This window comes from Alosa sapidissima, chromosome 5 (assembly GCF_018492685.1).
Source record: "Alosa sapidissima isolate fAloSap1 chromosome 5, fAloSap1.pri, whole genome shotgun sequence".
Lineage (NCBI taxonomy): Eukaryota > Metazoa > Chordata > Actinopteri > Clupeiformes > Clupeidae > Alosa > Alosa sapidissima.
The window spans coordinates 18191367-18206175 of NC_055961.1; the positions used below are offsets into that span (position 1 = coordinate 18191367).

The 14809-nt window shown below is 46.1% G+C and overlaps 1 protein-coding gene across 2 annotated transcripts; it reads right to left on the minus strand.

Annotated features, from left to right (window-relative positions):
* Positions 1–1646: 1646 nt before the first annotated feature.
* LOC121708437 (zinc finger X-chromosomal protein-like) lies at positions 1647–14253 on the minus strand. Of its 2 annotated transcripts, none has more exons than XM_042091075.1 (10): positions 13932–14253; positions 11437–11540; positions 10253–10534; positions 9514–9645; positions 9278–9364; positions 8984–9121; positions 8614–8730; positions 5701–5840; positions 4615–5051; positions 1647–4257 (listed from the first exon to the last, which is right to left on the minus strand). In XM_042091075.1, exons 2-10 carry the CDS (start codon positions 11501–11503, stop codon positions 3429–3431), a joined length of 2229 nt encoding a protein of 742 aa, XP_041947009.1. In that variant the 5' UTR covers positions 11504–11540; positions 13932–14253; the 3' UTR covers positions 1647–3428. The 2 variants fall into 2 exon arrangements, with proteins under 2 accessions (XP_041947009.1, XP_041947008.1); XM_042091074.1 differs by having other exon boundaries at positions 10181–10534.
* Between the last annotated feature and the right edge of the window lie 556 nt (positions 14254–14809).

Below are 14809 nucleotides of genomic sequence, written 5' to 3' on the forward strand. Positions count from 1 at the left end.
ACAAAAGGGGGTGGAGTTACTGAGGGATGAGTTACTAAAAAAAAAAATGGGGTTACTGAGGAGGGAGGAGTTACTTAGGGGAGTGGATGGAGGGTGGAGTGCAGAATCAGAGACTCAGCGGAAATGGTGGCTGGGCAGGTAGCTTCAAGACGCATTTGCAGCTGTCTGATGCAGGACGAGCTGGACGTGAGATGTGGGCTCCAGGGCCTGCAGTAGCTTTGAAAGGTTGGGGTTGAGACCGACTTGTCCACACAGACGAGTTCAGCAACCCCAGAAATCCCGGGCCATCTCAGGCCACCATATCCACGTGTCTGTGTGTAAATCTGGAGTGAGATACAAGTTTCGGATGTATTCTCCCGCGTTGAACTGAACCCACAGTGCTACTGCTGGTCAGAAGCCAGTTCTGAGGTTCTAGGTCCAGAGTCAAGAGCCGGTTCTAAGGTTCGGAGGTCCACCAGTAAGGAGAGCAATAGACCTTCCCTCCATGGTACTGCGCACTGCTGGTCTAGTTGGGCATCCAACGGTGCTGTGGTTGAGATTGCAACGCTGCAGTGCTTCAATAGGAACTAACACCAGAAACATCACTGAACCCCAGACTAGGATTAGTCACTGGGACCAATTAATGGTGGAGAGGAATCCCTGGGGCTATAAACTGGGCCAAATGGGTCTGTTGGTGGGACGCAGCTAGAACTAACTTGACAGTATAATATAAAAAAATAAAAATTAAAAAAAAGAACACGCACACACACACATGGGAACCTACAGATTATGTATAAATTAACTTTCTGCCTGATTCATCTCACAGCTCCTCATGAGCTTCCCAACTCCTCTACCACAGGGTACAATCCTGCTGATCACTACAGACTTCATTTTTTGGGATGCACTGACTGGGAAATTCTGGGCCGATATTGATACCGATATATCGGTGCATCCCTAGTCATTTGAAAAGAATTCTCTGAGCTAAATAGCTCAAATCCATCATAAACACAAGCCAGCTAATCCCCTGTAGTGTGTGTCGTGTGGTATGTGGGACTTAGCAAGGGGCCTACTGGGTTCGTACGCGTGGAGAAGGAGGAAGAGGTGGAGGAGGAGAACAGGAGTAACTACTGGCAGGGTTGAAAGGGCTTAACACTGCATGTAGTGATAGCATAGAGTGCAGAAATGGTCTGTTTTTTTTTTCAACACCAGGTTTCCACTCCGAAGCAGCTAAATCAACGGACACTCCAACTCCACATTGTTATTCAAATAACACTGAGATCTTGCAGGATGACCAACACTAATGTGAGTCCAACACCCTCAGATCAACATTCCTCCCCAGATAGCAGGGCTGTGGCTGCAAGTCTCCAGCATTGGGCCAATCATGAGCACTGCAGCTCCTCAGGCGACCTTAAAGGGACCATCTGTAGTTCTTTTCATACAAAACATTCAAAAATGACCTTGAAATAGCAACAGAATGTGAAGAAATAGCAGTTTCGACGTAATGTCAAAGACACCTAGTGTTGCTTATATATATCGACTAAAGGGCAATTCCACAGAAAATGGACTTTTGTCACATCCATAACGCCAGTGAAATCCCTTGGCATTTGTATGATGTGAATGATAATTCATTTTTTGTACATTTTTTCTCATGTACATTCTTCAGCCAAAAATAGCAAATGCTCAAATTTTATGTAATCATTCACATCATACCATGCAATCACATTTTATTGGCGTTATGGATGTTACAAAAAACATAATTTTCCATGGAATTGCCCTAAAGTTAGCATGCTAACCAGCCAGGTCTGACCTCTCTTATGATATTGCACCTCAAGTGGCGATTTATCAAATACAATGCAAGACAACGGAAGAGTGCCATTGCAAATGTGCGTTCAACACAACTCGAATCCCACAGAATCCAACAGATACTTCCTTTCAGCTCACCACCATCCAAGCCGAGCACACTCCTAAGACTGCTAAACTGAAGTCTAGAATGGCCCTGACAGCTAAACTGGAGAAGGTCTAGAACGGCTCTGACATCTAAACTGAATTTGATCTAGAACTGGTGTGACAGCTAAATGGAAGTTGGTGGAGAACGGCTTTGACTTCTAGGCTGAAATTAGCTTTACAGATTATAGAGTAGCCTCGCGATTCAGCCCTGCACACGCCTGGACTCGAACCTGCAAAACAGCAGCATCTCGGATCGGGAGTCGAGCGTGCTGACAATTGAGCTAAAAGCCCAGGCTATAAGCTTTCATGCCAGCACTGCTCTTGAGGCATCGGGGATTGAGGTTATGCTAGCTGGCATCCGTTACACTATAACGGTCTAGATATAGAGTAGGCTATGGCGGTCAGAGAGTCTTGACCTTCCTTGTCCACTGACTGTGACTGACGGAATCGGGCTCTGTAGGCTTGAGAGCTGAAAGCTTCTCTGTCTGACTGCACAGCTGTAGCGGACAGGCCCTCAGCAGGCGTTTGGTCAGAGATCTAACAGGTAAGCTAAACCGGATGCGTAACTGAAGCGCTCCATTTGCGACATGTAAAAGCAATTTTTTTTATTTTTTTTACGTACATGCCGCCATCACGTCTGGTGTAGCTACGTCCATTAATTATAGTGGAAGCTAATTGTTGCAGCAGACGCAACGCTAACGGAATGCTTCAGTTACGCGCCTGCTGTAGCTTTCCTGTAACTCTGCCACCCAGTCTAGGTGTTCGTCTGGGTGTGGCACACATGCGAGGAAAGGTGGAACTGAGGGCTGCTGTGTCCCCAAATGGACGTTAGGGGAGGAGTCAATGTACTGGGTGCAGGGTTCAGTAGTCCAAAAACTACTGAAAAAAATCCACACAAAGAGCTTTCGTCTCATTAGTACTTTTTAGCGATGGCAGATAAAATAAAATAAAACCAAAAAATCTCTGAGGACTTAAAGCTTTTTGTGCAGATTTTTTTGTTTGTTTCATAGCTCATCATAACCAGCTATATGTCAGGTACCTCATCAGCGCTGGTATAGAAAAATAGACCAATACCCAGCCCTAGTTGATGTTGACATTTCTAAATTCAAGCTAAATAAACTTTTACATAAAGAACTTAGACAACATATTCTCCCTTAAATTTAACCCCAACCGCAACCCCCTGACTTGCCACAGCGAGTGTCATTCCTGCTCTGCCCAATGGCTGAGATTTCATCACCACTTGTTCGACAGGTGTTTAAACTCCTTTTACCCTGACAGGAAATCGGCCCAGAACCCTTGTCAAAGGGTCATGACCGTGTGATACAAGAGTACATGATCTAGAAAAGTTGCAGCTAACGGACATCTGCATGAAATCTTCCAGAATGTTCCTTCAGGTTCTGTGAGGCCTCCCTCCCTTTTCAGACCATTTTACAGTTCTACTGGAGCGTTCTCTTTCTTCTGATCATTCTAGAGTTCTAAAGGAGCGTTCCGAGTCTGGGTCCTTAACTACTGGGCTGAATCACATCCTTATGGTGGCGGGCAATGTGCTGGTTCTTCTCAGAGGGCCTGCGGAACCCTTTGGAACAGTACTCACAGCGGTGTGGGTAGTCCTTGGTGTGGATGGAGATGACGTGCCTCTTGAAACCGGATGCGTCTCCGGTGCTGTAGTCGCAGTACTGGCACTGGTAGACACGGCGCTCACGAGGCGGCTGCGCCACCACCACCCGCGCCTTGTTGGCCCCACCACCGCTGCTCCCGCTGCCAGACTTCTTCACAGAGGACGGCGACTTCTTGTTGCTGCTCGCTTTGGGCGGTGATGCCTCTGACGCCGGGGACAACAGCGGTGGGGATGGCTGCTCCATGGATGTGGGAGACGACTGCCCGTCAACATCAACAGCAAGGCCCTGGCCGCTTCCTGCAGACTCCTTGGTGTGGACCGAGAGGATGTGGCGGCTCAGGACGAAGGGGTCTGCGATCTTGAAGCTGCAGTGGCGGCACTGATGGAGCTTCTTGGCTGCGGGGGCCGCTCCCGGCGCCCCGGGTGACGCTTTATGGGTGGCCTCGTGCTTCTTGAGCTCCGAGGGCCGGTGGAAGCCCTTGCCACAGGCCTCACAGACATGGGGGTACTCCTTGGTGTGGCAGGAGATGACGTGGCGCTTGAGGTCACTGGAGTTGGAGCTGCGGTGGTCACAGTGCGGGCACTGATGCGGGACTGTCACCGCTGGCGTTGAGGTAACTGGACCTCGACTGGGCTCTGCCGACGGGTGCGACAGGGAGACGTGGCTACTCAACTCGTCCTCCTCAGCAAACGTCTGACTGCATTGCTCACATCTGCTCAAGGGAAAGGAACAAACAAAAACCCTCAGGAACACATAGAAACACACTAGAACACTCACGAACACTGAGGAACAATTAGTAGGGTTGAGGAACACAGCAGAACACAGCAGAGCACACAGAAACACACAGAAACACACTAGAACACTGAGGAACACTAAATCACAATGAGTAGGGTAGAGGAACACTGAGGAACATTACAGAGCACAGAGGAAGCCTACGGAACCTTCAGGAACACAGAAACACACTAGAACACTGAGGAACACTAGAGAACAATGAGTAGGGTAGAGGAACACTGAGGAACACTACAGAGCACACAGGAACCCTAAGGAGTCCTGGAGCAGCAGTCCCTACCTGAAGGGCGGCTCTTGGCTGCCATGTTTGCTCTTCATGTGCGTCTTCAGGTTGGAGGCATCGGCGGCCTTGTAAGAGCACTGTGAACAGCGGAACGGCCGCTCCCCGGTGTGCGTGCGCGCGTGCTTGCGCATCTCGGACGGGTGGCGGAAGCCCTTGCCGCACTCGGCACAGGTGTGTGGGAAGCTGCGGTTGTGCGCTCCCTGCAGGTGCCTCTGCAGCAGGCCAGCGTCGGACGCACGGAACGCGCAGTACCTGCACTGCAGCGTTTTAGGGGCGTCGGCGGGCGGGCCGGGTGGACTGGGCGGGGCCACGGGCGGGTGGTGCTGCAAGCGGTGTGTGAAGAGGGCAGGCTGCTGGGCGAAACTCTGGCCGCACGTCTCACAGCTGAACGTTGGCGCCAATGCCGACGAGTCAGGAGGGGTGCTGGGCTGTACCTGCATCCGGAGGGACAAGGTGCATGTAGTAATATGTGGTTACAATGCATGCATGCGTGTGTGTGTGTGTGTGTGTGTGTGTGTGTGTGTATACTCACACTAGGTATGGTTCACTTGTACTGTGCCAGAGCACGATAGTCCTCCCCTCTCCCCCACTGGCCTGCTCTCACACTGCACTTGCCACTTATCGATCCGTACCAGAGCACGTTGGAGACAAAGCACTCTAGAATCTTTGATTCAGAGTGTCTTTTATTACCATAACAACCTTGCACTTAAGCAGTTAACAGAACAGTTGTTTACCATATCATAATTCATGTTCTGTAAAGTTGTCTTTGTCATGTCATAATTCACATTCTGTACAGTTGTGTTTGTCAGATCATAATTCAAGTTCTGTAGGCACGTTTGCGATCATACTAAATGTGTACCGTGCCCGAGTCCAACTGAACGATTCCACCTCTTCAAGTGGGCCGAGGCACAGTATGGAGCGATCACACTAGTAAAATGAACTGGACTTTAGGGGTCAAGCATACTCGGGCATGGTACGGATGGCATAGTGTGAGTACACCCTGAGAGAGGCCTGTGTGTGTGTGGCAAAGTTAAGTCCTGAGAAGGCAGGGCTACGTCATAAGAGGGCGGGGCTACATCATACCTTCTTCCTGCTCTTGGTGAGGAGCTCCTGATGTTGCGTCCGCTGGTGTCGCCGTAGAAACCCACGGGACTTGAACTTCTTTCCACACAGGAAGCAGGGGTACACTGTCAGGGGCTGACCGTACGGCCCGATGATGATGGCTACACACAAACACACACAAGAACTGTTTATGCATATGTGTGTGCGTGTGTGTCTATATGTATAATTTGTGTGTGTATGTATAGTGTGTGTATGTATAGTGTGTGTGTGTGTATGTATAGTGTGTGTGTGTGTGTGTATATGTATAATGTATGTGAGTATGTATAGTGTGTGTGTATGTGTGTGTATGTATAGTGTGTGTGTATGTGTGTGTGTATAATTTGTGTGTGTATGTATAGTGTGTGTGTGTGTGTATGTATAGTGTGTGTGTGTGTGTGTGTGTGTGTATGTATAGTGTGTGTGTGTGTCTGTGTAGTGTGTGTGTGTGTGTGTATGTGTAGTGTGTGTGTGTGTGTGTGTGTGTGTGTGTATGTGTAGTGTGTGTATGTGTAGTGTGTGTGTATATGTATAATTTGTGTGTGTATGTATAGTGTGTGTATGTATAGTGTGTGTGTGTGTGTGTGTGTGTGTGTGTGTGTGTGTGTGTGGGCTCCAGAGTGCGACCAATTTGGTCGCATATACGACCTAATTTTTCAAAAGTGCGACTAAAAAAAAAATCGGAGGACCAGCTTTTCGAGAGAGGAAAAAGTGTTCGCATTGAAACTCTACCTTTGGTTCAATAACAGACACATATTTAGCCAATATCGTGGTTTAAACAAATCACAGATAGTGAAGGGCGGGATCTCCCTCTCTGATTGGCCGTGGCCCAGTGCCTGTGTGTAAATTTGAAAATGCGTGTGCTGCAGAGAGAGAGGGGTCAGAGACCCGTCAGATAAACAGAGTGGATGTAGTTGCATTACAGTGTGGTTACATAGGCCGAGATAAATGTCCCCTCTCCCTACTGCCTTTCCGAGATGATGATCAAGTTTATCGTTGCCTACGATAGGCCTAGTGAAACTTCCCTTCACCAAGTTCAGTCCGAAATAATTATTCACCAGAAAAATAGTTTGAACGTAAACCCGACGTACAGGAATGCCACTTGCGCTAAATTTATAGGAGTCATTGCAGATGAAAAGACGTCTTAAAATTGCTAACAATGCATACAAGGCCTTCCCGAACGACAGAGATACAGATATCGCTGAAAAGGAGTGCGTCATTGACCGCAGTTACATGCAGGGAGTAACCCGATTTTCAACAGCAATATTCGTTTAGCGCGCGAGTTGTGTAAACTCATTCTGATGGCATCAATCAATTTAATCCGGTATTTGGCGCAAACCGAATATCGCTGCTACATTTAAAGCCCGAATATTCCCTGCATATATAACTGTGGTCATTGTGTACGATGAATTGAATGGACACATTTAGATTGAGCATTGTAAATCATTGCAATAGCCTATAATAATAGGCCTACCATTTCGTTACTGCATTAACCATAGTGATGTTCTTATTGAAAATTTAAAAATACTAAAATTAAAAAGTAAATTGCATTGTGGGGCTGTCAAATGATTATTGCAATCATCATTGCAAAATCACATAAAAATCCCCCAGGCTACTTGGAACATCTCTTTAAATTGTGCTCAAATACATTTCTATGGAAGATGCTAGCATGGCGAGCTGGTTTAGCCAAGGCCTAAAGATCATGAAGGATAGTATGTAAGACATTGAGCCATGAGATGTGCAGTTTGAAGCCCTTAAAAGACGTGCACTGTTAATTTACTCACTGTTATTTTTATTTAATTCATCTTGAGATGTTTTAAGTTTAAATTTCAGCTCAGTGAAGCACTTAAAGCACCAACACTTCATTAAGTTACTTTTCTTGTAGAATTACAAATCATAAGTCATAGGACAACCTATATAGGACAGTAACTAAGGAAGAAAAGTGAACCTGCTGCGGTGTTAAATGCGATGTGGTAGAAAATTTGGGTGCACCTAACTTTTGTGCTGGTGCACCTAAGAAAAAAAAGTTAGGCGCACCAGTGCAAAAGTTAGTCTGGAGCCCTGTGTGTGTGTGTGTATGTATAGTGTGTGTGTGTGTGTGTGTGTGTGTGTGTGGTCTCTATATGTATAATTTGTGTGTGTATGTATAGTGTGTGTGTGTGTGTGTGTGTGTGTAGGTGTGTGTATGTGTGTGTGTATGTATAGTGTGTGTGTATGTATAGTGTGTGTGTGTGTGTGTGTGTGTGTGTGTGTGTGTGTGTATGTATAGTGTGTGTGTATGTATAGTGTGTGTGTGTATGTATAGTGTGTGTGTGTATATAGTGTGTGTGTGTATATAGTGTGTGTGTATATAGTGTGTGTGTGTGTATAGTGTGTGTGTGTGTGTGTGTGTGTGTATGTATGTATAGTGTGTGTGTGGTCTCTATATGTATAATTTGTGTGTGTATGTATAGTGTGTGTGTATGTATAGTGTGTGTGTGTGTGTGTGTATATGTTTAGTGTGTGTGTGTGTGTGTATGTATAGTGTGTGTGTGTATGTATAGTGTGTGTGTGTGTGTGTGTGTATAGTGTGTGTGTGTGTGTGTGTGTATGTATGTATAGTGTGTGTGTGGTCTCTATATGTATAATTTGTGTGTGTATGTATAGTGTGTGTGTATGTATAGTGTGTGTATGTATAGTGTGTGTGTGTGTGTGTGTGTATAGTGTGTGTGTGTGTGTGTGTGTGTGTGTGTGTGTATAGTGTGTGTATGTATAGTGTGTGTGTGTGTGTGTGTATGTATAGTGTGTGTGTGTGTGTGTGTGTGTGTGTATAGTGTGTGTGTGTGTATAGTGTGTGTGTATATAGTGTGTGTGTATGTGTATGTATAGTGTGTGTGTGTGTGTGTGTGTGTGTCTTACCGGTCTGCACCTGTCTTGGCTCTGTTCTCCTTCTGCTGCCTTTATTAGCTCCTCCCATCGGGTCCTCCATGTGCAGGAAGGCGCTGGCAGCACCATTACGGGGCTCTGCTAGGGAGTCTACACACTCAAACACACACACACAAATACACATTATACACATACACACACACACACACACACACACACACACACACACACATATTATGCACACACACAGTGCAGAATATGTATTAGACTGGTGTATACATTAGGGTAGCGGTACAATTTCCGTATCTTAATATAGATTTTTTTAAATATATATATTGTGCTTATAGACAAAATGTTCAATTCAGAAAAAAAGACTGTTTTACTGTGTGTGTGTGACACTGACCGTATGCAGATGCCCATGTCGCCGGCGTGAACTCTTTGCTAAGGGCAGTGTTGTCATAGCAGCGACCATGATTGGCGGTTACATTAGCCTCCTCCCCTCCAACTACAACTTCCATGTATACTTCCTCTGAGAGCTTGGCTGTAAACAGAAATATAAAACACACGCACACAAACATAAACACACATACACACACGGACACAATCAAGTACAGCCCCCACCCCCTTTAAAAAGTGCTTACAGTCCCTATGGTTACTGCCCCCACCCCCTACCCCTCACCCCTTTTTAAGTACGTACAGTCACTGTGGTTGCTGTCCCCAACAGACATGTAGACCATCTTCTCACCAGAGGACGGCTCCTCATCCCCCACAACCTCTGTGTCACCTGCAAACACACACACACATCAGGCAAATTATAACTGGAGTCACACCCAAACCCACACTCACCCACCATACACAAACAAGCACGCACACACACACACAATCAGACATATCATAACCGGTGTCATCCACCATACACACACACACACACACCCATGTCCTCTCCCGTGTCATCTGCCTTGAAGATGTAGACCTTGATGACTTCCTGTCCATCACTCTTGTCGTCTGCGGCAACCACCGCTGACCCCTCCTCCTCACCTGACACCATTTTACCAGCCTCATCCACTACAGAGAGAGAGAGAGAGAGAGAGAGAGAGAGAGTGAGAGATGGAGAGAGGGAGGGAGAAAGGGAGAGAGAGATGTAGAGGGAGAAGGGAGGGAGAGAGAGATAGAGGAAAGATGGAGAGAGATAGAGAGAGCGATGAGGAGGGAGAGAGGGGAGGGGATAGATGGAGAGTGAGAGCGAGAGAGATGGAGAAGAGAGAGAGATGGAGAGAGTAATGGAGATTGAGAGAGAGATGGAGAAAGAGAGAGAGATATGGAGAGAAAATGTCAAAGACACCGTTATGGGTTGCATGTGATGCATGGTTTAGCTCACACCAACTCTCCAGAACATGAAATAAACACTCAGACACTCCAGGAAGATTTTCCATCCTCCTCAACAGCGTGTGATCCAATCCGACCCGATCTAAGATCGAGATCGGATCCAGAGATCAGGCGCTGTGAGAAAAGGAGCTCTTTCCAGGGATTCCATCAATGAGGATGGAAGATGAGACATTCTGTGAGCACTGCAGGAAGTGATGCAATGATGTCCACTCACGTGAGATCATCAGGTAGTCTCCACAGCCCTCCTCATCCTCCGCCATCTCTCTCCCCTCACTCTCTCCCTCACCGTTGCCCCTGACGACCCGCGCCACAGCGACCGCTTCATCCTCCTCGTCCTCCCCCATCTGCACCACACAGGTGTCCATGGCAACCTCGTCATCCTCCGCATCTTCATCATACTGGACTACGTCCTCAGCGGAGTCTTGGATCACCAACTGATCAATGTCGTCATCCTCCACAACGCTGTCGTTATGGAGATCACCGTCGTCAACGACAGAGCCAGCACGGGAGGAGGAGACTTGGAGCTCCACAACGAAGCTGTCAGACTCCCCGGCTGGACCGACATCATCTGTGAGAGACACAAAAAAGTGATGGGAGAAATGTTACAGGTAAGCACCATCAACTAATCATCAATTAATCAATCAATCTTTATTTTTTATATAGCACCATTCATGCAGACTTGAAACACAAGGTGCTTAATAATACACAGCATATAAGAAAATGCAAAACACTACAGAACACCAATACAGCATATAAGAAAATGCAAAACACTACAGAACTCGTCAGAACTTTGTTTCCCATGTAATACATGACGTGTGTGTTATGTTGTTCACAGAGACCTGGCATGTGTGTGTGTTGTGTTGTTCACAGTGACATGTGATGTATTCCTCCATGTAGTAGCATCTTCGGCTTAAGTGAAATTTGACGTGTGTGTATGTACAGTGCAACCGAAGGTTTCCAGACTCTTTCAAGTTTTCCACATTTTGTTATGTTTCACACTCATCTTAAAATGGATTACATTCTTTCATCAATCTACACACAATGCTCCAATACTCTAAAGTGTAAACTCAAAAAAGTGTTTTGGAGTGAATGTATAAAACATAAAATGATCTTCACTACCTCTTACATTAAGTTGTATCTTTGTCTTAAGTAAAATTTGATTTTTGATGTGTGTGTATATGAGGTGTGTGTGTGTGTGTGTGTGTGAGAGAGAGAGAGAGAGGTGTGCATGTGTGTGTGTGTGTGTGTGTGTGTGTGTGTGAGTGTGTGAGTGTGAGAGAGAGAGAGAGAGAGAGAGAGAGAGAGATGTGCACGTGCATGTGCGTGTGGTTTGTTTGTGCGTATGTGTGTGTGTGTGTGTGTGTGTATGAGGTATGTGTGTTTTGTGTGTGTGTGTGTATGAGAGGTGTGCATGTGTGTGTGTGTATATATGAGGAGTGTGTGTGTGAGAGGTGTGCATGTGTAAACTACCTCCTCCGTGTAGTATAATTTTCGGCTCCTGGGAGTGGATTGCCAGTCTGGTGATGTGGTCATCCATGGCCCCACCCTCTGTAACCTCATTGGTCTGCGTCAAACTGGGGGAAAAACAACCCAATGAGAACCACTCAGATATTATACAATACAATGACCCAATGAGAACCACTAATATGTTAACACAATAAAGACCAAATAAGAACCACTCTGATATTTTAACACAATAACGACCCAATAGGAACTCAGATATTACAACACAACAGGAATGCTTCAGGGGAAAGGGATATGACCAACACAATAGCAACACACCAGCATTCTTCTGCTCCTACAGGAATATTGGGCCCATACACCAGAGGTCACCAAAATGTCTTATGGGAAGTGGCTAAACCTTAAAGGAGAATTCCGGTGTGATATTGACCTAAAGTGTGTTGAAACATGATACCGAGTGTGAACGTATGTCTCATAGCCCATCTCGGCTTGTCCCCTGCACTCCAAAATCTGGCGCTAGTTAACCGATGCTACCAACAGCTTTTTCAATGGTGGTGCTTCGGCATCGGGCTAGCCATGCAAATAAATCACTGTTTTACACCATTTACGAGGCTCAATGTATCTCCACACTTCATTGGTAGACTTCCGAGGGCCCTGACATTTAAAACGAGACATTGAGAACTTTGAAAAAGCACTGGTAGTTTACTTACAAGACGATTTATACAGACAGTATCTTCACGAAGTTTAGCGTTTGCAGCCATCTTGAATTTAGTCACAATAAGTCGAGCGACGAGTAAGAATGAACAGGTATGATAAGGGATCAGATTCCAAAAATAATTCAGTGGAAATGCATGGATTCCAGTTGCTGCTACTGGAAGAAACTGGAATCCATGCAATTTGATCTCCATGCCATTTCATGACAGATTATTCCCATGCTGAAAGATACACTAGCCTGAAGGACTGGCAAAGCAAGTAAGGAAGCATGCATACCTATTGATCGGCATGAAGGCCTACTCATTAGCATAGGCCTACTCATCAGCATGCAGGCCTATTTATCAGCATGCAGGACTATTCATCAGCATGTAGGCCTATTCAGCCTGTTCATTTATAAGGTGAAGTGAACATCTCTTCCCCCTGGGTGCTGGAGGCTAAGCGGCAGCAGGACGTCTGATTCAGTGCCATGTCCAGCTGAAAGTTCCCCTACTCGGCCTTACAGCCTCCAATCAGAAATGCAAGTGGCCTGAACAACCGAACCAAACTGATCTGTGAGATCAAACTGGGCTGCAATTCCCTGCTACGTCTCTGTACGAGGACGAAGATACTGTAGGCTTCACTAATGAAAACAAAACACTTGTGATTGAATGTTCCTGGTTCTGGTCTGGCCACTTGGCTTCTCTAAATTCAGCCAGGCTTGTTTGACGCTGGTTTATGCAAAGACACTATTCAAACTCTGAGCCATCACTCAAAGACAGGATTCTGCCCATCTTAGACCCTGGGTCTGGCCTGCAATCTGGAACACCCCGTGCTAAACAGATGTTTCAAGACTATCAGCCTCTTGTTAAGTGTACTCTTGGTTCATTTCTTATCATTGCTAGACAATGCCCTTGGTCAGGTCAATCATATCACAGTAGCCTATCTAGCTGAGTCTTTATCCCAGTGTGTAGTCCCATGGTTACAATAATATTTATCAGATGATAAATACTAGGCCTACACAGCGGTTCAGAACGACAGAAACGGTTTTTGATAACGTTACAATTGTGGTGAGTAAAAATGTTTGGCCCATTTATTCTGCCAGAAATCTCAGCATATGGTCGGCAAATATAACTGCAAATATTTTCCGTTTTAGGAAAATGTTATCGTTGGAAATGATGACTTCCCTCCCCCTTTCATGCACACATAATAGAAAGCCCTCGTCTTCACTGTTTATAGTAACAGTAGCTTAGCATCAGCAGCACCAAGCTAGCTCGACAACAAACATGGCGGTCGCCAGTTTTCTGATCACTGAACAGATTCACTTATTTCAAACAAACCGCAAAACGCAAGGTCGCCATTTTGGCCAGCACGACAAACCACAAATGGAAACCCTTAGATTAAGAATGGATTAAGACGGACAAAACGATACAGTGTCGTCACAGTGCGACACAAACTGTTTTAATGTCACCCCCATTCAAAGACGGTAACAATAGCGTTAGCTTTAGCATCGTCTCTCTAGCCGCTTTCCGTAGACTACTAGGGGCCACAAAGCGGGATTTCCGGCAGGCGTACGCCGTCTAGACGCACTTCTTCGCCGGCGACAAGGACCAGGAAGTCCCTCACCCTTTCTTCACTTCACCATTGTACTCGTTATGAATTTCAAATGTTCCCCTTTAAACAGCTTCTTACTGACATACTGGGGCGATCATATACGCATATTGCATGTTATAGGTGTATTTTGACAACGCCTGTGCAAACATCGCATGCAGATACCATTCAGAAAAGATAACTGTTACTAGGCTAGGGCTTACCATGTACTTGGAAGTCAACAGATCCTGTTCTGTAGTCCAGTGGAATTTAAATTGGGAATATAATTGCATGGATTTGTTAACAGATCGTTTTGCCCCTTGTTATTATAAAGAACGCTTCCGGGCGCAGGGTCTATTTCCAGCCCAAAGGAGAGTGAGCGCACCCGGGATGGAGGGAGAGGTGAGAGCCTTGGCTGGAAGGGCCTGTTCAAAGGAGAGAGGGAGGAAGGGGCGGGGGAAAGCGGGTGGAAGGGTAGGATGAAGACCCCAGTAGAGACCAAAACAGAAATTCCTGTCTGTGAACGGTATGGATATTTTACCACAAATACATGTATCGATGTTATTTCACCTATTTAATTATGCACAACATTGCACAATATCAAGCATTAGATTAGTTGCAGAATAATGTAATGATGCTATTGTGCTATCAGTGAGTGATGCTGCATAGCCCAGGAATCAGGATTTGTTTATCTATCAATTGTTAATTTAATAGTCAAGTCAAACCTCCCAACTGAAGCACAAACATGTACCTGTTGTGGGTAACTTGGCGTTCGTGTCAGTTGGTCGAGGGCGAGGCCAGGGTCACTGTGGGTTATTTTTAGTGAGTGGGGGGAGGGCCATAAGGGGTATGAGGAGACTGTACAAAGTGTACCACCCCTCCCCCCCCCACACACACACCCCCTTCAGCATATACCCCGTACCCCAGAACCCCCCCCCCCCAATGTGTATTCCCCAGCCCACAGCATATGCCCCAGCAGAAAGTTACCCCCCTCCAGCATATACCCCAGCTCCCAGTATGCCCCCTTAATGGTGTGTCTATTTCACAGTATAGGCTAATGTAGCCTAACCAAGGCAACTAACTAAATCTTACAATGCATACT

Excerpts from the sequence above, each read along its gene's own strand:
- LOC121708437 (XM_042091074.1), bottom strand. The coding sequence starts at position 11,503 with ATGGATGACCACATCACCAGACTGGCAATCCACTCCCAGGAGCCGAAA. Across the intron at positions 9,365-9,513 it reads TGACACGGGAGAGGACATGG|GTGACACAGAGGTTGTGGGG; the intron begins GTGTGTGTGTGT and ends GTGTGTTTGCAG. Across the intron at positions 5,841-8,613 it reads GCCAAGACAGGTGCAGACCG|CCATCATCATCGGGCCGTAC; the intron begins GTAAGACACACA and ends GTTTGTGTGTAG.